The following is a 21,387-nucleotide window of genomic DNA, read 5'->3' as shown; positions in this document are numbered from 1 at the left end:
CTGTTGGGAAGACAACGTTGGAGAAATGTGAACATTTTATTTTTACTGTATTTTCTGCAGATTCTGACAGAAATCTGCAACTATCCTTTGAAGCACCGCTCCTCTAAAACAGCAAAAAGGATCATTATTAGGTCATCTACATTATTATGTAAATAACAAAATAACTTAAAGCAAAAATCTGGAAACATAAAGTCCGAAGTCTTTATATTAAGGGCAATCAGTCAAACAATATTGTTTGCTCTGGGTCTAAACAGAGCGAGTTGTGTGTGACATCTTCTTTTGCGCATGCGGGCCGCTTTGAGCGTTCACACTAGAGCGCGTTTGATGTCGCATTTTATGTGTAGTGTGAACACGCAGACAAAAAAATCGGATTTGATCAAAAAATCGGAATTGAGCATTAAGACCTGCAGTGTGAACGTAGCCATAGAGACACAAGACACAAGCAATGTATTTTCAATGTAATTTCTTTTAATATAATCTTATTTACAACGCATTTTTCATAAATGTTTAGTACATAGTAAGTTACAATACTTCTGCATCCATTACACAGTGAACTCATACCCTTGATAATACAGACTTAAATGGTCCTGCTTATTAACAGTCTTCAATTTAAAACATAACTTTCTATGTTGCTTGCTCAACTTCTAAGCTTCTGATTTCTTTCAATTTGGAGCATTAATGACTGTTAAGAAACTCATTCATGGTGGTCTTGAAGATGACTTCTTGCCAACATTCAGGCTATGGAGAGAAATGGGGGTGTGGGGAAAAAAAAAAAAAAAAATCAGGGCCACAAAAAAAAAAAAGCAGGTAAAATGAGGGCTAAAACTTGTATAAAAGGCTTAGGAGATGTAACTATACAGAATTTCAGAAACACGTTCTTTCAATCCTCGGTTTAAAAAAAACAAAAAACAAATCCAGATGACCTCTCCATAACATCAGTAGAGTTAGAATTTTTTTAAATCAAGGCTTGGGAAAGCCACTTTGATTTCATTTTTAACAGATGTAACAGGGCATTTAAAACACCAAAAACAGTAGCAGGTTTCATACAATGACAAGGAGTATTTCTCTGCAGTAATACGAATGTTAAAAAAATGTAACAAAATTCAATAAAACCCACTTTGTGGGTTACTTGCATGTGAATTGACCCTTCAACTATGGGGGAGGGGGTGATGAGGACATTAGTGTGGGCTCCACGCAGAGCATATAGCAGCTTGGTCAGTAATCACTTAGTAATAAATAATAAAATAGAGTGGATCAGAGTGGTCGCAGATACAAACAAAGGAATTAAGATTAAAAAAAAAAAAAAAAAAAAAAAAGCAGGCTCATTTGATCATTTTTACAGCGTAACCGAGTGTCATGCCTGACACAAACACAAAAACACGCAGACACATGGATCTGCACTCGCTCACATGCACACACACCCAGACAAACACGTGTACATACATGCGCTCATTCTGAGACACGACAGTGGTTAAACACGAAGCGTGAATACTAGTCAATCAATCGACTCGTCAGGCAGAAAGACAAACAGGCTCTGTCTTTTTTTTCTTTTTTTGTTTTGTCGTCTTCTTCACAAATCTGATTTCTATGTTCCCGGCCTCGTATGCGATTGGCTGATTCCGTCCCGAGACTTCGCTGTGGTGGTTAAACATTCTGAAGGATGACATCATAGCTTGTTAAAACTGAAGGATAAAAATGCTTCTTCAAAACATTTGAAAAAATTTTAGTCCTTTTATTTTTGGTCTTTTTTTTTTTTTTTTTTCTCCTCCCGCTGTGCTTCCTCCTTTAACCTCCAACAGGTTCGGGAGGTGAAGGGGTGGCAGGAGAGTGAGTGTGTTCTTGTGATGCTTGGCTGCTCTGTATACTTGGTGTATACTTGATATTCGGTTTGTGTGTGTGTGCATATATGTAAAATGTCACATAGTCCGTGTGCACGTGCAAGGGCCAAGTGTGCGTGGATTCATCACTCCACAGCAAAGCCGCAGGTCTCCTCCACAGCAGTCAGCAGTTTCTCGTAAAGCTTCTCGTAAGACTCATAGGGAGGGATGTCTATCCTGTTGAAACTGGAGGCAGAAAAAGAGTGAATTACTTACCTAAAAAACAAAACAAAACAAAAAAACCCAAATATGTACACACTAAGAGGAACTGGTTCTTACCACGTGTGAGCCTTGGGCAAGTTTTCTGTGTTAGCATCTATCAAGTGGATGGTGAAGAGTCTTGGTCCTGCAGAACCTGTAGAGCCTTACACACATACATTCTAGTTATCACTGCTCTGGTACACAGAAAAGACTTTAAATAGAAAAAGCTCTCAACACTTTTTAATGGGTTTCAGATTGAAACCTGCATCTAACCGTTCTCACATGAAGCTAATATTGTTCTAATTTGGGTTAAAATGTTTGCATTTAAAGGCCTTGTATATGAGTTATGTGTTGAAAAACTGAACTAAATGTTACCATCAAATGAATAGCATAAGCAAAGTGTAACCAAAAGGTGTATGTTGTGTTTGAACCAGTGCATGACCCACCCTGCAGCGCTTTGAATCCCTGTAGGGGGACCCTGGTGGAGCCTGTGACAAACTGCAGGAGGCGTCCTCTCCTCTCCTCACTGAAGGCCTCCACTGCTTGCCAGAACCACCGCACCACATTGCTTTCACTTGTGCAGTGTTTCAGACGGGTGTTAGTCTTCCAGTCTGCAAGGTCTATTTTTCCTAGTCCACCAATGATCAACTGAAGAGATTTAGAGACGGGGTGGTGGGTAGGGGTTTGAGATGGATATAATGAATTAGATAATAGATTAGAAGAAGAAAATGAATCAAAACTACCAATCCAACATGCAGATATGGTAAAAGTCATATAAATATTTAATAAGTACTAGTATATTGTTGACGTATCAAACGCGTACCTCAAGTTCTTTATGGTCGAAGGGTTTGAGGAGGTGCTGTGGGATGAGCTCACTGAACCCCTTCTGCAGAGCCAGAAACTGGGCTTCAATTCCACGCATAAACCTCCAGTTCACATAAAGTCTGAAATGAATCAAATAAAATAAAAAATTCAGCAAAACACAGGTCAAATAAGTATACGTCTGGCAGATGTCTGCAAGCAACGTTTACACTCTGTATCCGACAGAGAGTTTAGAGGGCTACTGTGGGTTATTTACCTTACATATTCCTTCTTGTTCTCCTCAGTGACGGGGATATTACGGCCATTAGGCTTGAGTTCATGTTGTGAGAACTTCCCAAAGGCATTGTGCTCTACGCAGAACGTGTGATCGAGTACTGAAGTGATGTCATTCTCCCTGCACACAAAACATCAAAGTAAAAGCTGAAACGGAAACTATGTACACAAGCACGCAGGATACAAACTAAGCAGTCTGCCTGTGCCAGGCTGAGAGGATTGTTTATTGGTGCTTTTGCTCACAATATCCAGACGAGGCTCTTGTGCAACTCAGGGTCGGTGGTCTCCAGGTCATTGAGTTGGATGGGTTTGCCCAGCAGCTGTTTGTAAAAGGGCAACGTGAAGCTCCCGTTGATGTAGTGACCGTGAAAAACTGCCAGGCCCATCACACGACCAACAAAGTGGAAATATGACAGGTGGTCCTTAAAAGAAAGACAGTGTGAGACACAGAGTCTGGACTTATTAGTATTATTCAGTATGTGGGTTTAATTGTGTGTACTCACAGGATTGATGGAGGAGTCTGGGTTGATCTGTAGTGTGTAGATATTGTCTGTGGAGTACTGGAACAGGCCGTAATAGGGGTTTAACATCTCGTGACACAGCAGGTACAACCACTCCCTGCAGAAAGACACCACAATGATCACAAAGATGAAGTAGCACTAATCCACCAATAAAAGGTGAGTTTCCATTTGATTATTAAGCAGTTGGCTTGGTTAGCATTTTCCCTGTCAAAAAACAAAAACAAACATAAACAAAAACAGGCATGATAAAAGCACCGCGCAGCAAATTACCTGGCCACTCCACCATAATCGAGGCCTTCCTCTCCCCTGAACTTCACCATTAGTCGTTTCTTCAAGTCTTTGGGCCTCATCTTCATTATCTGCCGGTATGACTCCTGTATAACGCACACAGCTTTAATTACAGGGTATCAGGTTTAGATCAGTTTTCCTTTGTTAATCGGTTAATTAATATTCACAGCCAGTGCTTCTGTGTTTCCTCCGCTTCCACCTGCACTCACCTCAAAGATCTCCTCTCGGGACACCTCTATGCGACAGTGTCCCGCTTGAGGCTGCTGCAGCGACAGCTCATGGCGGAGCAGCTTTAACTTGTGCACCAAATCTCTCTCGTATCGCGCTGCCACATCTCCATCCCCTCCTCCTCCACCGCCACCACTTACTCCTCCACCGCCCCCCTCCTCACCCCCCACATCCATCTGGGGGGCCTGGGAAGATTCCTTCACTTGCGATTGCTGACTGGAGGTGGGAAGAAGTAGAGGAGGAGAACAGAAGAGAGATATGAAGTTGTGGAAGAACGATACTCTGGAGAGCAGAGTGGATTACACACAGTCCTCCCATTCAGCATAAGCAGTGAAATCTACCATAAGCTCATGTTTATGTACATCACACAAGTCAGCAGCGTTAGTAGGTCGGTGGCAGATTAGATTGGTCCATGTTTTACCTGATAATGTTGTGTAGGCGTGGGTCTGTGAACTGTGTGGTTCGGTTGTTGTGGTCCACAAAGTAGATCCGGCCAGACACAGTGCTTCGGACCTCCCAGCCTACAGGTAAAGGCCCGAGTTCCTCACAGCTCACGCTGGCCAAATCCCTGCACCAGTAACACGTAAACAGTGAGACAGAGCACCACATTTCCACCTGTTCTGAGCATGCATACTAGGTAGTGAAATCCTCATACTGAACTAAACTTGGACCCCAAAGGCCCATGAAAAGCTACTAAGAGTTATTTTATTTATCTGCTGCTAAATAAGAGCTAAAAAAGACACTGGGCATGCTCTAAAGACACATGGAGCAAAGTGTTTGTGCATTTATTTTAGATATCGCTGCTCATTACAGGGTCGAACTGTATATTTAGAGTCGGGTCACAAATTTGAAGAAACTGTTAAACCTCTTTGGGCTGAAAACTTTGAGAACCTTATTAAAACCAAAACATTTGTTGAAGAAATACTTGTACATGTTTACTGTGATCAGTACCTCACCATAACAGATTTTGCATTTTCCTTCAGTGTGAAACAAAACACTTGAATTTCATTTTTTGGCACTTTTTACATAACCCTTCAATCATAAACTTTAAAACACACTCATTTTGACATGTTTATGAATAAGGTCAGCATATAGGGTCAGAAGTAATGGTCTGTTATGACAGATTTATAGTAAGCAGTAATTAATATTGCTGACATTTTTATGACTGGGGGCAGTTTGTACTGTCAAAACCATCCATAAATCTTACTAATTAAGAATTGTAAGTGGTGTAAAACTGTCACAGTCAGCCATTAGCACAAATTATGAGGTCATAAAACAAGATGTATCTACACAAAGTATAACGCATAGATAAAGTATGATATAAGATGTAGATAAGGCCTAAAATGCTAGCCTGAGTGTATAAATCAAATGCTTAAAATATTAAATTTAGTGTATTGTCAAGTCAACCATATCACTATGGTTGGGATATAACTATCTGATGGTCCTCTATGAGCATGCACTCAGCAAAAATAGGAAGGAAGAACTCCCTCTTAACATGCAAAGAAAAGGGCCTATTTTTACATATTTAAATTACTTCTAAACCTACATGTGAATGCAGTCACTCACTCACAGAAACAGGCTTTTCTTGTTAAGCCAAACATTTTATACAATCCTGAGTATAACGCTGAGAGTGGAGTAGTTTAAGGGTTAAGAGTTAAGTCTCTCTGCAGATGCAATGGCTAAGTCTCTTTGTGGGCTTTCACCTCTTTTCCAGTTATGCTTGGACTAAATGAAGTGCAGCATAGTCATACCGTGGTATCCGGGGGTCATGCCAGGTGCTGACGCCTGTCTGTGTGTGGAGGAAGTACACCTGGCCCTGCACTGTTGTTCGCTGCTCTGTTTTAACAAGAAAAGAAAACCATTCAATGGACTGTGAGGTTTAGGTTAAACAAATATCTATAGCCACAACAGGAGTTCATCACTGACCGTATCCCTCTGGCAGGTCAGGCGGTTGGTGTCCATGTGGTCTGTTCTGAGGGGTGTGGCCATGACCTCTGGAGTCTTGCCCTCTGATTCGCTGGGTCTGAAGACGGCTCTCCTGACTGGGAGAGTCGAGCCGACAGTTCCCGCCTCCCGCGGCACCGGTGGAGTCTGAGTAGGGCAGCGGTTCTTCACTGAAACATCCCTCAAACACAGGCCTACACACAAAGAGAAACACACTGGAATCACATGACGGGTCAACTGCTTTTTATTTAAAACTCAGCGCAACAAAGACAGCAGGAGGGACAAATACTTAACAAACAGCACTAAAATAATCCTCTGACCTAAAACAGGTCGTTGTGTAACATCACATGAGATCCAAACAACAGCCTTGTATTTAAAAGTTAGTGTGTGATATTAGCAGGGTTAACATCTGGTGACACTCACCCATCATTTTCTAACAGTCCTCTACAGTCCACAACAGGGCCTCCGCTGCCAATGCGGTCTCGTGTTTGCAGGCTCACTGTAAACAAGGAGGACGGACAGGTCAGAGAGTTGACGCCGTGTTAGAGGGGGGAGTGCAGAACATGCACACAGTGAAAGAAAAGCAACAATATGACTAATCTGTACATACGCTCCATCACTGTCCAGCCTTACCTACAATCTGCCCCCGCACTGCATCACTGTCAGAGGGGTTCAGCTTACATAGATCTAGACGCTGGTCTGAAACAGGAAGCAAATACATTTTTATTTTCTTGACAGAGCAGCACTAAATAAATGGTGTGAAAATGTGTGTATTTAAAATCAGAGCAGCAGATAAAGACGACGGCCTTACATCCTGTGTCTTTTAGCCTGCTGATGGCATTAGAAAGCAGTCGTATGCAGCCCAGAAACCCTGCCCCCTGTCGTTTATGGATCTTCTTGTGGTTCCATATACTGATGGTGATGGAGTCTGTTTTACCAATGTAGCTTAAAAAAAAGAAAAAAAACAAGTGACATGCAACAGGTCTCTTTAATCCAGCTTTGTATGAAGGAGAGCCATTTTACAGGTCAAAGATCGGAATGAATGAAACAATCAACATCTGTAGATCTTCTGCATCTTTAATGAGTTGTTACATTTACATAAAACTGAAACTGGCAATCAATAAAAATGATAAAGAATAGATGAGTTGCTGCCAAAAGTGGAGGAGTTTAAGTGTCTTGAGGTCTTCACGAGTTCAATTCAATTAAATTGAATTCAATTTTATTTATATCGCGCCAAATCACTACAACAGTCGCCTCAAGGCGTTTTAAATTGCAAGGTAGACCCTACAATAATACATACAGAGAAAAACCCAACAATCATATGACCCCCTATGAGCAAGCACTTTGGCGACAGTGGGAAGGAAAAACTCCCTTTTAACAGGGAGAAACCTGCAACAGAACCAGGCTCAGGTAGGGACGGCCATCTGCTGCGACCGGTTGGGGTGAGAGAAGGAAGACAGGATAAAAGACATGCTGTGGAAGAGAGCCAGAGATGTGAGACTGACGCAGGGATTGGGGGCAGACTGTACTGATCTGTGGTGATGAAGAGAGAGCTGAGCTTAAAACTGAAGCTGTTGATTAACTGGTTGACCTATGCCCCTACCTTCACCTATGGTCATGAGCTCTCGGTAGTGACCGAAAGAATGAGGTGGCGGACACAAGTAGTAGAAATTAGTTTCCTTCGAGGGTGGCTAGGCTCTCACTTAAACAGATTTCATACTTTCTGTGTCTGTGAGTTTCAAATTCATCATCAGACAGTCAGTGTGAGGGTCGGCTCAGGCATCCACGTACCTGCCTGTTTTTTGTAACCGCACAGATTCATCTGCAGAGAATTTACATTACAATCCACCAATGACGCATCCCATCAAAGCAGCGTACTTCAAAGAATTATAACAGGAATGAATATTTGGCTGTAGGGTCTCCAGCAGTCCGTGTCCCCAACAGAGCATAATGCAGGCTTTAGAGACAGGGTGAGGAGTTGAGTCATTTGAGAGGGATTCAGAATAGAGCCACTGCTCCTCCACATTGAAAGAAATGGTTCGGGCATCTGAAAAGGATGCCTCCTGGAGACCGGGCCTCAGGTTAGACCCAGAACTTGCTGGGTCCAACCTGCTGGCTTGGGAATAACTCAGTGTCGCCTGGTGATGACTGGGAAGAGGTGGCCAGGGCAAGGGAAGTCTGGGTCTCTCTGTTTGAGTCCCCAGTATACCTGGTGCGTTTATCGCTTTGTGTGCTGCCGGTAATGTCTTTAACAGTCACTTCTATTCATGCCCTGTGATAAGGCACAGGCAGCTGCTACAGTCTTTTCATGAATGATAGGTGTAGCCACTCAGACAACACCACCACATCTGTGCTGATATAAGATAAGAAGTCAAAAACTGTTGTTTCATTTTATTCTGTTTAAAAAGCACGACAGAGGACTGCTGCCTCCGTGACCTGAACACAGACAAGTGGTAGAAAATGGATGGATAGCTATGTTAAACTAATTATTGTCATTCATTTTAAATATCTATACCTGAGCAGAAATTACTTTATTGTAAAATTAAAGTAGATTTGTTTTTAGAGCTGTGGAGGAGACTCACAGGTCATAGTGCTGATTCCATTTGGGGTCCAGTGTGCTCTTTACTGTGTCTGTAGAGTGGCATTGACCTGATCCGTCCACCACGACTTTGGCAAAAGGATCTGGCAGACCTGCACACAAAAACTTGTAATTAAAAATCTGTTCCCCATAAAGTCTCTCAAAATCCAAAGTGGCTTAGGTGCTTCTCATAACATGATCTCCATGATAAAACATTTAACGTAAATGGAGTTGTTGTATTTGTATCTAGACTAATTCTGGCCTGCAGTTTAAAAACAAACAGGAAATTCAGTTTGTTTGCCATTCTTATTAACAGTACTTGAGATTCACCATCTAATCTGACAGGAAATGAAGACTCTAATCCAGGCAGCGTTTAACAAATTCTGACCAAGAACAAAACTGGGCACATTCGGAGAAGCTTTGCAGCCTTAAACAAACCCCTGATTGTGGGGTGACAGTCAGGGTCATTGTTGTATTCCAGCGCTACCACAGGTCAACAGTTATCCCTCAGAACAGCAAATGAGCAACATCAATGGCACTCTGTTTTCACAGTCGCTCCTATGTCACACGGGCTCTTTATAATGCCAGAAATATGCATGTGAAAAAGATCACAATCAAAGTACTTACGAAAGAAGTCTTTCTTTGCGAGGTTCTTGGCACATAATACTGCAAGAGAAAGAAGAAAAAAAATTACACAAATATATGTAATATTACAGCACGTAGGCTGACACAGTGGACCCATCCGAGGGGAAAGAATGTGGGTTAGGATAAATGTATGAATACCAGAGGACGGTCATGAAAGTAGATATGACACTCACAGAGAAGTACAGGCTAGTGTCAGGCAAAATGCGCAAAGACAGACACGCTCAAAGACCACCCACGGATAAAGCGGCAGACCACTTTCTATACCCACACCATCTTTGTAGAGTCAGAGAGCAAAGCTCAATCTGACCAAGACTCTGAGAATTTGTAAGTGTGTGCAAAGTATTGTTTATCGTGTACGTGGGCGTACACAAAGTCTGGTTATTTGTTTCCCTAGACAGCTGGCATATGACACCCTAGGCTAGCTCTCCTCTAACACTGAAAACACAAGAGATCAACAACTTCACAGCTATTTATTTCTTCTTTTTTAGAAATACACTTAAGTGTTTGTTTCACGGCAGAACACAAACAAGCTGCATGTTGGTTTTCACAGCTGATGCAATGCAATTCAAAAGGTAAGCTGTAATCAACACGGATAATCAAGTACACCGGGCCTTTGTCAAATTTATATGCATTGTTTTTATTTGGGCTGGTAAGTAAAATGTAGGGTGTATACCTGTGAGCTCTGCTTTTTAAAGAAACAGTAAGGTTTTTGTTTTGACTGCATGTGAGCTCTGTGTTTGCTGTTCAACACACTTATCTGTAAAGATCAGCTGATCACGGTACATTAAAAAGGAGCTTCAAAGTTCGGCTTTTTTTAGTTAACTGTCCTAATGTTTGATCTCTTATTTCAACGTGTCATAACAGTCAGTATACTTAAGATTAGATTACCATCTTCTTCCGGTGCTCTAACATTTCTAACGGTTAAAAAAAGAAGAATGTATTGGGCTAGCTTCATTTAGTCACCATCAGCGTCCAGAAGACACTGTAGTATTTCTGGCTTCTCATGCTGACACAGACGACGACAGATCTAAACTTAGTTTTAGTCATTTTTAACTTTAGTTGTTAGGAAAAGAAGAATCCACACACTCTATGTCATGACTACGTGGGCAACAGCACAAATATACAAACAGCACTTTCTGCCATAATCAGTAATCGTTTGCTTTGGAAGGCACTGAAGAGTGGAAATCACTAAAGCTGCACTAACTAACAGCTACAACTAAAAACTAACAGCTTGAGTGAAAGTGACTACGTGCAGGCAAACACAGCAGTCACAATGCCTCTAGCTACTGCTGTCAATGCAGAAAAAAACCACACAGTTAAGCCACTGTACTGGGTTATTGACAACATATAGGTTATGTGTGGATAAAGTAGGATTTCCGTTGGTGTCATTTTGCGCATTTACTCCTGTGTTAGTGCAGAATATCAGTGTCAGTCTGGTGATTCAGTGTCACACCGATATTTTAAGGAAGTAAATGCAAAATCTAACGTGAACAGCACATTTCTTGAGCTGGACTGCGATGTCAGCACAATTTATTTATTTTTTGATTATTCTTTAAATATTAAAAATACACACCACTGTGGATCAACATAAATGTCACCAGAGAGTATTTATGAGTTCTTTTGCTAAAGTTTCAGCTCAGACTGTTTGACATGACAAGTAATTAAGATAAACGGCCTGCTCTGTAGCCAAAAACAAGACAGCCTGACAGAACCTTAGAAAAATAATGTGGCTTCATTTCTCTGCTGTTCATTTTCATATTAAAATGAATTGGGCTGGGTTGGGGGGGTCAAAATCAGATCTGAGTTAGAATGTGTAACCCAATCAATCACCTGCATGGAGCTTGGCAGGGGAGCAACGGGTGCTTGAAGTGGGTAGGAGAGTCATCCCACACATCTAAGGGATTTTTGTGGCCTCCATTACACATCTACCGCAACTTTAAATTACCTTTCATGGCAAGTTGAAATAAGCTGACTCTGCATTTAGTCTACTTTGATGATCCCTTAATTATTTCCCTTCTTTCTTTTTTTTACCCAAATGACCAAATATTTGCGTTCCTCAACATGTAAATTTGGTGCTTTTCTTGTTTTGTGTCCATTAATAGATTTAATCTTTGAGCTTCACGCTGCTGACCTGATAAAGCAATATTTTCATTTATTACCCCAGGCACTGGACTAGATCAGTGTAATTAATTCTTTAGAAACTGATTTAAAAAAGTATTCTGCATAATAATAAAGGTAATCTCAAAAGTCCTCCATCCAATCTACGCTAACTGAACAATGCTGGTGAGACACTGGGAACATTTCAGAGGTAAGTACTGCTGGTACCGTCAGGGGAAAACAACCTTAGATCTTAACTGATCTGCTACACACCTAAACTGCCTTTTGATTCGGTTTGGCCCAGACAGCTATCTAGGAAGTTAGTCAGGCAGTCAGTGGTTTCGGATGTGGTGACCAGAGTGGCACGTACGTGTCTGGTGTTGCCTAGTCCATTTCCTGTGATTAACCATTGGAGAATGGCTTCAGGATATCCTTCCCTGTTCCCTGTCAACCTCTTCCAATCCTCTCCTCCTGACTCACACATTCCACACTGAGACTTCATCTTTTCTACAGACGTAATGAAAGAAACGCAGTGTGTGAGGAGAGGGAGGGAATCGAGTTTCTAAAGTCTGCCACCTATTTCAGACTGGAAGTAAAGGAAGCCTCTGTCGCTGTCCCTGCTGTGCTATTCACCAATTCTTCCCACAATGTGTTTTCTGACTTGCTCTTCTGTGGCCCTGAATGTGTGACAGGACCTTTCTCAGCATCTCAGGAAATTCCTCATTCTGCGAAGGTCATGGCTGGTAAAAAACACACAGAGCTTACAGCCTAACAGCTCAGCTGGTTCTCAGTTTCTTTCCCCAGTGTCATTTCCCTTTCTTTTTATTTGCATTTACTGCCTTTCTGTTTAAAAAAAAAAAAGTATGAAAAAGCTAGACAGTCAGTGGGGTAGTGATGGCGGGGGTTCTATTCATCCAATCTTGATGGAACAAGCAGAAACAGTTTGAGAGAGGTGAAGAAAAAGTGAGCCTCTTTTGCACCAGTCAGTCAGCTACATAAGGAATATAAAAATCACATCACCCTTTCAAGAAAATCAACGATCCCCTACAGACGTTAGCAAACTTGCTCTACACTTCTTTGACAGCAGATATTCTTAAGATAATGACCAGAAACGCACAACTGCAGCGCCTAATTAAAGCTTCCTAAATCACCATCAATGGCCCGAGTGCTCCAAGGTAGTGCAATCGCTTTGCACTTTGATCACAGCTCGAGTCAAAAAACATGATGAATGCTGACAAACTTAGAGCGGTCTATACTTTCTTGTCTCGGCAAGCGCCCGCAGCCTTACAAGCAGAACAACTCGTGAGCTTATGATGATGTCATTTCCTGTATGACCTCCTTCTTTCGGCAAAGCAGCGGTTGGTGGACATGTGAGCAAATATCACACCTACTTAATAACAAGTAGCCTGCAGTACACAGACGCAGGACAACACTTCTGTTGTCCTGCGTCTGTGTACTGCAAAAACACATAGACAATGGTTCTGTAATGAAGAATAAGTGGACACCGAGGCTCTTTAACCTCTTCATCCATGTTTCTACATCCTGTTTTGCATGCTTTTCTGCACATACTGCAAGCTTAGTAAGTGAGGGGATTAGAAATGCTTATGCTGCTTCCTAAGTAAGCATGAATCTGACTTCCCCCCTTCTCTCCTCTGTTGTATCCATCACACAAACACCTTTTCACTCTCATTTTTATTTCACTGCTTTTTCCCCCCTTTTCTTTGATTGTTCCTCATTCCCTCACCCTTCTGTCCTCCTCTTTTCAGCTCCTTCACCCCTTCCCTCTCAAGTAACCTCTTGTCCCGACGCTGCCCTGTATTGCAGCTCGGGCAAGTTAAGCGCTCAATCCGACAGACTGGCACCAAAACCTGAGCAGCACGTGTTGCGTCCACTAACTTTATCCTACTGAATGACTGATTCTTTAATTCCTTTCATGGCATTTTCCACAATAAAACGCCATTCACTTACAAACAAAAACACCCTTTTCTCCACTATTTTTGACCTACTTATGTTCTGCATCTTGCCTTGACCGTATTTTTGCATTCAAATGTTATGTTTCACACGCTCAAAAACCAGAGATAAACAAAAACAGCTAGCTGTAGTGTGTTTTTAAAAAAAATATTACTACAGTTGCAAGTTTTTGGTATCAAAACTCACAAAATAAGCATATGATCAAACATATGGTGCTTTTTTCAAAATATTTAACACTGTGTACGACATAAATAATTTGGTTACATTGGTTTCAGTACAGAAGCTAGTTCTGACTGTTCCCTTCTCACAAGCAGTGGATGCACTAGGTTGATCTGGTAGAGTTTTATGCCAGATGCCCAACATAATGCAACCCCAGGGATTCATGTGTCTCTGGCTGGAATTCAACCAGTATCCTTTTGCTTCCTAAACTAATGTCTATACCGCATTACACAAGTTTCAAAATAGTTTAATTTTTTTTTCTTTTTCATTAAGTATTTGACTTCCTTTGTTCTTCCATGTTATTCAAAGCAATACCTAAGCTTAAGAAAAAGATAACGAAGACAGGAAGACACAATAATCACTTGTAAACACAACAAAGTCCCTCAGATCTGAGCCAGTGTCAAACATGCTTATGTCCCTATTGCACAAACACACGTGCATGCTTTTCAGATATACTGATGTTGGGGGGGGGAAACAACCAACTCTTTCTGGCAGACTAAACAGAGCTGGCCAGCCTGGCAGCATTGCACTCCCATTGGCTCATTGCACATTCCTTACCCAATTAGAATTCCACTCATACCTGTGGAGGCGGGGCACAGTCAGGGGCAATAACCTCTGGTTGCATACAAGTTGAAAAATGGTTGACTAGTATACACACACATACCTTCTTTGCTTGCTTTTGTCTTAACTCATCTGATGAAACACTTTATGATAACATACTTCCTGTAGAGCTTATTTTACCAGAGTCGCTTACAGTAAACTTTACCATAAGAGGACACGATCTATTATAATCCCAGATGACTGCAGTGTTTTAACTGATTCTGATTAAAACGATTTGTTATCAGTTAATCTACCAATCTTAGTAGTATATAAAATACCCGCTTACAGTAGATACAATGATATAATCTATTTTGATCACTGATGTCACTCTTGAATGTCAAGAGTGACATCAGTGTCACTCTTGAATGTTAAGAGTGACATCAGTCCTTTGTTATTATTTCAAACAAAAGAAGTGGTGAACTGTTCTTTTGCAGATCTACGTGGCTAAGTGAGACTCGGTGATAACGTCAAGCGCAGATAACCTCAAACTGAAATGTATAAACAGTGGGATAAGTGACGAAGTGTGCTGGATCTGTTAGTCTGATTCCCGTCCTTATTTCTTGAAATCCACTCTTAGAGGAATAGTCAGTAAGTAAACAGCATGTGGGGAGCATTTTCAGCCAGCACTTCACCTCATCAGTGCTGACAGGCATTTGCTTTAAAAGACATCCATCACAATCATACCTTTGCAGTACACTGCTGCAATGCTCCATGAAAACCACACAAAGAAATATTTAGTCTGACGGAAAGCAAATTTTAGTGTGTGTTATTGCTCATTTTTGACTCAGAGGGACAAGGCGTCTGCTCAGTGGCTCAGATGGGTCATTTCCATTTGAATAGAGGGCCCTGGATGCCCAGTGGGGTTACATTATCAACAGTAGGAACCTTTGTTCCAGCTGTGACTGTATGTGGAGCGGAGGAGGAAACTTCTATATGACCTACAGGGCAGACTCCGACCCACAAACTGAAAAATAAAATAAAAAATATTTCAATTCGGTTGAATAAATGACCCCTGAAGAACAAACATGCTGCACTTCCTTCAGTGGGGACAAGTTCAACGAGTCCGACATTTGTGCAGCTACAGCTGACACAGCAGCGAAATGCCAATCGATACTCATTGGTAATCCGGACTAGGATGTCAAATCTAGCGGGAGATCAATTTTCATACAGGCTGCCGCTCGACATTTGCTCTCCCCCCCGCGTTACAGAGCTCGCCGCATTCGGCTGAAGCGGAGGTTTCGGCTGGTGGTCAGCACCCCAAAAAAAGGGTGTAGCTAGCAAGCGCTAGCGGTCAACATTAACCACAATGTTACTATTAGCTAGCAGGCTAAGAAGCCACTGTTAGTGGTTGATAAAGTTTTTGAACGTGGCTTTCAAGCGTCGGCATTCACCAAGACCAGTGGACTAGTCGCCTGTCTCAGCTGCAAAACTCACAGGACAGTGAACAGCTCCTTGGCTGTCCTCTCGGTAATTTACTTAGCATCTAAGCTAACGAGCTAGCACTCGGCTGGTGTTTGCCACACAAAAACCGGATGTTTGGGCGAACAGCAGACTCGAGAGGCTCAAAGACACTTCGCGTCGTCTCGTTAGGTTTGCTAAAATCAACACGTTACCGAGCAAACACTGAGTTCCGGTTTAAACGTGCACAGTAAGCTCTTTCTTTCGCTCTCGCTTTTACCTGTCAGTCGGATTTTGATGCTGGACCCGTTCCTCCGACTCCCAGGATTCGACATCACTCCGGGAAAAACGATCACACAAACTTCCCGTTCGAGCCAGCCAATATCACAGTTTCACCAAGTAATGGAACTGCGAATAACTTCAGTTTCCACACATGCGGTTTGCTTTTGGTTTCCTCACGGATAAAAATGTATTATTTCACCGCAAAGTCTTGCGCTCCTTCGAAATCCGACAACACGGGAGAACATTTTCGGGCAGGCTCAAGCACGTACTGACGTATTGTTCTCAGTGTCTGTACAGTACGTGCTCGCTCCGGGAAGCGTGGGCGTGCCCGTGGTGATCAGATTCTTTCAAGTCTTTAGACATTCTGTTTTGGTTTTTACTTAAATAATTAGGGCCCGGGGACTAAAAGTACGAAGACCCTATTGGAATTGCTCCGTTTATTATTATTCAGACAAAACAAGTGGCTTTTTGAGGGCTTTAACATATTCAAAAAAATAGAGAAAAAATAAAGAAATATTGCACACGTTTCAGGTCTGGTAAAAAAAAAAGAAGGTATTTTAATAGTTTCGCATATGGGCGGTGCAAAATGGCTCTAGAGCGCCACCTATGAGTTGTTAAATAAAGTCCTAGGACCATATAGTTTGAGCTACATGAATGAAATTTGGCTCACACGTGTAACATGCCAAGACGAAGAAAAAAATAATTGGGCCCATCAACGGCAACCCAACTGGAAGTCCACCATTTTGAATTGAATGTGAGATTTTGGCGCCGATTTTGCCATTTCCAGGCGTTATACTTTTGCGAACTCCTAGGGATTTGATCAGGTCAGCTTCATATTTGGTCAGTGTCAACTACACACCTGGGCCATTTAATTTACAGCAGCATTCATTTTGTTAAAAAAATACAAAAATAGAACAACACACAGAACGGGCCAACATTTAGCTAAAAATCGTTTAACTCAACAAAACTCAATAATTCTGCTGAAACGATACTGCTAGGTGGTTTGTTAGCTAGGCTGTCTCAACTTGTTCAGGGATATTAGCTTCAAGGGGTGGTGTAAAAAGCATTTTTTTTGCTTTTTTAAAAGTGACAGCTATGGATTAAACAGGATTACTAAACACAATTTTCACATAGTTTTCTTTTTCGTGTTCAACACGTCAAGCAAGCTAACACCAAGTGTGTTAGCAAACAAACTCATAGTCGATCGATATGGTCTGTGTGTGCCAGGCCAGCAGCCAAAGCAGTTAAGGTAAGAAGATGCTTCTGTTTAGAAATATATGACCAAAATTGGGTATCTTAAGATGTGAGACACCCCCTGCTACAGGGGAACGTCACTTACATTGTTGTTAAAAAGCATTTGCTCCCTTCTGGATTTTATGGACTCCAGTGAACCACAGTGAGAGCCATTAACCAGAATTGGAAAAGAACTTGTAACAGTGGTGAACCTTACCAGGAGTGGCTGGCCTACCAACATTCAGTGCATCGACGACTCATCCAGGAGGTCACAACTGAACCCAGAACAACATTAACGAACTGCAGGCCTCACTCGCCTCAGTCAGAGTTCATGATTAAACAATAAGAAAGAGACTGGGCATAAATGGCATCCATGGAAGTGTTCCAATGAGAAAACCACTGCTGACCACAAAGAACAAAAAGCCTTGTCTCACATCCGCCACACCACATCTTGATGATCCCCAAAACTTTGGGAAAACATTCAAAAGTTTCAGAAGGGTTAAACAGTCCAAAATGTCTCCACAGAAATGTGCCACCACTCTAAAATGTATGATATGGGCGATAAATATAGCCACTATTTGCAGTTTTCACACAAACATTTTCGCACCATTGTACCACAGTCAAGTGTTGCATTATTTGCAGGTTTACACCATAAATTTAGAGAGTTGTTACGTGATGGTCCAAGGGGTCCCAGCAATTGGGGTTATAACTTAGTTGATTCAGCTGTGTGCCCTCTATGGAGCTGTAGAGGAGTACCGGCCCCTGGACGAGTATCCTGCCGAAGAGTTCACAGAGGTCTACTTTGTAAAGTTCCTTCCGTTCATTATGCCTAACTGGCAAAGTCTGAAGAACCTTCGGAATAATTTGGTTTTGTTTCTGCTCAGCAAAGCAACACATGGATGAGAAAAGTTTCTATGGTGGTGTGCTGCATGTGTGCTAAGTCCGTATAATTTTATATCTATAGGTTAGATTTTGCCTCACAAAATCCACCACTCCAATGAACAACAACTTAGTTCCACCTTAGTCCAAGCAAACCTAAGTTAAGATAATCACACACACACAACTAGTCACTTTACATCTTTTCATTGTTTCTTTGTACATTTTCACAATTTCCCTTTGGCACTTTTATTTTAATTTGACTAGGATCATTTTTAAATGATGTGGATTTTTGCACTCGAGTTCTGAAGAATACTTATTTTCAGCTGTATTTCATCTGTTAAGACTTTTTTGTCTCATTTTATTATTGCAAAGTGAGAGAAAAGGAACAGAAAGAGGACAGAAAAAACTACCATGTCAGCCAAACACAGGAATTTTTTTTAGGCAGATAAGCTACATATGTGAAGGTGTGAGAGTGAGCTTAAGCAAAAAAAGTATGATTGCGGAGTTACATTTAATTTTTTCATCCAAGGTCCCTCGAAGAAAAACAGACAGTCCCTCAATCCACTCTTCCATGCCGACAACGCCGTCTTTGTCTTATGTAGTGAAGACTGAATGACAGACAGTTACACTCACCACATGTCTTGGATTTAATTTTAGATTTTAATTGTTCGTACTGAAGAAATTGTTGAATTGTTGTTGATAATTTGGAGATTTAGTTTACTTGCCACCATTTTATTGACATTTTACTATTTCAAAAACAATATTAGCTCTGTTTGTGTCATGTGGAGGACCAAAGACCAAAGAAAAACACAGGGCTTAAGTACACGAGTACCATAGACGATACGATCATAGTCAGGAGCACGCCAGGGCTTCCAACGGAGCTCCTCCTCCAGCTGGCCAAAGGCTGCCTCCTGACGCTCATACAGCTCACGGTCTGCTAGGTCCATGTTCTGGATGCGATCTTCTGTCATGTGGAGGCTGTGTGCAGACACACGGAGTAAAAAGGTGAACTGAAATGCAACTTTACCTTCAAACTAAAACAGGAAACATAACACAGAGACGCGGACTTGACGAGGGGATACAGCAGACAGGGGAGAAAAAGCAACTAAGGAACACAGATCAGAAACTAGAAGGCAGAACTCAAAGTACAATACAAAACTCAAAACTCTGGGTCGACGACTCACGTCTCCTAATAGTTTGAATTTGATGGCACCAACATATCTCAAGACAGCTGAGAAGGCAACAGTAGGGTGCAAAAGTAAGTGGTACTAAAAAAGAAACAGAGAAACATTTTGCAACTTTAGGTTAATTGGCAGTAGGTCACTAACAAAAGTCAGCATAGGGTTTTACCAACAGAGGATGACTGGATACATGACTGGATATATATTGAAAAAAACCCAAAACAGTATCGTTGAGAAACGGAGTTCCTCAGAAGTAAAGATGGGTCGAGGTTTGCCAATCTACAAAAAAAAATTGCATCTGCAGTTTATGCAAATTCAAAATGATCATTGCATGCTGCCTTTATTTACATTTCACACAGCGTCACACCTTTTTTGGAACTTGGGTTGTAAATAAATAAATAAATATAAATAACTGTAAACTGAATACCTCTACCCGTGATCCTGTCATCAGTCAGCCCAAAGATCCTGTGTAGTATGCTTAGGAAGGTCCCTCTGTCCAGACCGTGCACTGCTCTTCCAGAGTTGTTACACTCCGCCATAAGCATGTTAAAGTCTCAGATAAGGCACTCAACGTCTTTTTTACTTACTATAAACAAAAACATAAAGAAATGGCGTACACTTCATCTGCTCTAACAATAATTAGACGACAGTGTGGATTTTCATACCTGCTAAGTAAAACAATGAACCGTAAAGCTTAGCATGAAGTAGGGGCGCCGTTTGTAAACTTAAACACGCTGAAATTAACGGCAACATTTTTCCACATTTAGCTCAAAACCTTACAAACACAGCGATCATGAAGTGGAGACTGCAGCTGCTGAGGGTGCACTACTGCTGAACCTTTGGATGGCTGCTCATGGTGGTGAGAAGTGACCGTCAGGGGCGAGCAGACACACAAACTGACTACACGGCACACTTCAGCGCCGGAGGTTTTCCTATTATTTTGGTACCTGTACAATAAATTTGCATGTTAGCTAAATATTTAGTTTCCCGTGACATTTAGATGTAAATATAATAATTAGATTTATCATTTAACATTTAGATTTAACATTTAAAACTGTGTTTTAAATGTGAAAAGCTACAAATATTTTGGTAAATGTTGTAAAAAATGACTCGAAAAAACATGTTTTTGTAAGGTTTTGAGCTAAATGTGGAAAAATGTTGCCATTAATTTCAGCATGATTCAGTTTACAAACGTCGCCCCATAATGAAGAGCACTAAACTACCGCTATCACAAAGTTAGCCTAGTTTAGCCCGGGCTTATTGACGTGAGAAGTTTAACCGTCATACTCACAGTGCTCCACTTGTTTCGAGATGTTTTCAGCGAGCATCTGATTTCCACATACTTTTTGCGATCTCGTCCAGACATCTCACATATAATAAGGCTCCGCCCCTGAAGATATTTCATGTGCTATATTTGACATCAGCAACAGCGCCACCTAGTGGGAATGGGAAATGTCATGTTTTACACTTTGGGGTACAGTATAGAGGTGGGTGGCCCCAGCAACCTCACAATTGTCCAGGAAAGCCTTAAGGAGTTGGTCTTGGGTTACACTGAAAACTGTGAGTTTTCGTCAAACGGCGTGACCCCGGCGGATTAGCGAAATTCAATGTTTCGCCATGAAGAACAAAACTGCTATAACTAAAAGAAATCCAGTCCGATCGCTAACAAAGTTCACAGGCATGATAACACTCCCACCCAGAACAGATTGCTATGCCCATTGTCAGGAATAGTCAGAGCGCCACCTATTGGGAACAGGAAATGTCATGTCTTATACTTTGGTGCACTGCTCCTCAAAGGTTGAGCCCATCCACCGTGAAAGCAGTGGACATTGGTGGAACTTGGAAAGAAAAGCATCTGGAGTTTGGATTAACATCTGTCCCTCATCGTGCTTCAGTGTTAAAATTGTGAGTTTATTGACTGGCGCACCCTGGTGGCAAGGTGATTCGCCATGAAACAGAAAGTAGCTTTTGAGGGGCTTGGAAAGCTCGAAAACTCTTGAATTTTGAAACACACCTCCAACGTGAGGAAGGCTTTCTTGTTATATGGTCGTTTTCATGGAATATTGCAAAATAGCTCCACAGCACCCCCTACAAAATTTCAGAAGACCAGCCCTGCCCTATGTTTCATCTACGTGTCTGAAATTGAGAGA

The 21,387-nt window shown here is 41.6% G+C and overlaps 1 protein-coding gene and 1 long non-coding RNA gene across 4 annotated transcripts; both read right to left on the bottom strand.

The window, feature by feature from the left end:
• Nucleotides 1-448: 448 nt before the first annotated feature.
• On the bottom strand, nucleotides 449-16,238 carry smurf1 (SMAD specific E3 ubiquitin protein ligase 1). Of its 2 annotated transcripts, none has more exons than XM_031749498.2 (18): nucleotides 15,943-16,238; nucleotides 9,360-9,398; nucleotides 8,737-8,845; nucleotides 6,966-7,099; nucleotides 6,788-6,853; nucleotides 6,578-6,653; nucleotides 6,137-6,348; nucleotides 5,962-6,046; nucleotides 4,632-4,778; nucleotides 4,192-4,426; nucleotides 3,965-4,068; nucleotides 3,677-3,791; nucleotides 3,417-3,595; nucleotides 3,157-3,294; nucleotides 2,902-3,022; nucleotides 2,525-2,726; nucleotides 2,157-2,241; nucleotides 449-2,063 (listed from the first exon to the last, which is right to left on the bottom strand). In XM_031749498.2, exons 1-18 carry the CDS (start codon nucleotides 15,995-15,997, stop codon nucleotides 1,964-1,966), a joined length of 2,202 nt encoding a protein of 733 aa, XP_031605358.1. In that variant the 5' UTR covers nucleotides 15,998-16,238; the 3' UTR covers nucleotides 449-1,963. The 2 variants fall into 2 exon arrangements, with proteins under 2 accessions (XP_031605358.1, XP_031605359.1); XM_031749499.2 differs by having other exon boundaries at nucleotides 2,157-2,232.
• A 2,470-nt stretch (nucleotides 16,239-18,708) lies between these two features.
• On the bottom strand, nucleotides 18,709-20,588 carry LOC120439762. 2 transcript variants are annotated; one of them, XR_005612741.1, is made up of 4 exons: nucleotides 20,529-20,588; nucleotides 19,665-19,823; nucleotides 19,241-19,324; nucleotides 18,709-19,034 (listed from the first exon to the last, which is right to left on the bottom strand). It is a non-coding gene; the product is annotated as an uncharacterized LOC120439762 (long non-coding RNA). The 2 variants fall into 2 exon arrangements; XR_005612742.1 differs by lacking the exon at nucleotides 19,241-19,324.
• Between the last annotated feature and the right edge of the window lie 799 nt (nucleotides 20,589-21,387).

This window comes from Oreochromis aureus, linkage group 4 (genome assembly GCF_013358895.1).
Source record: "Oreochromis aureus strain Israel breed Guangdong linkage group 4, ZZ_aureus, whole genome shotgun sequence".
NCBI lineage: Eukaryota > Metazoa > Chordata > Actinopteri > Cichliformes > Cichlidae > Oreochromis > Oreochromis aureus.
This window is presented reverse-complemented; position numbering and strand designations above follow the sequence as displayed.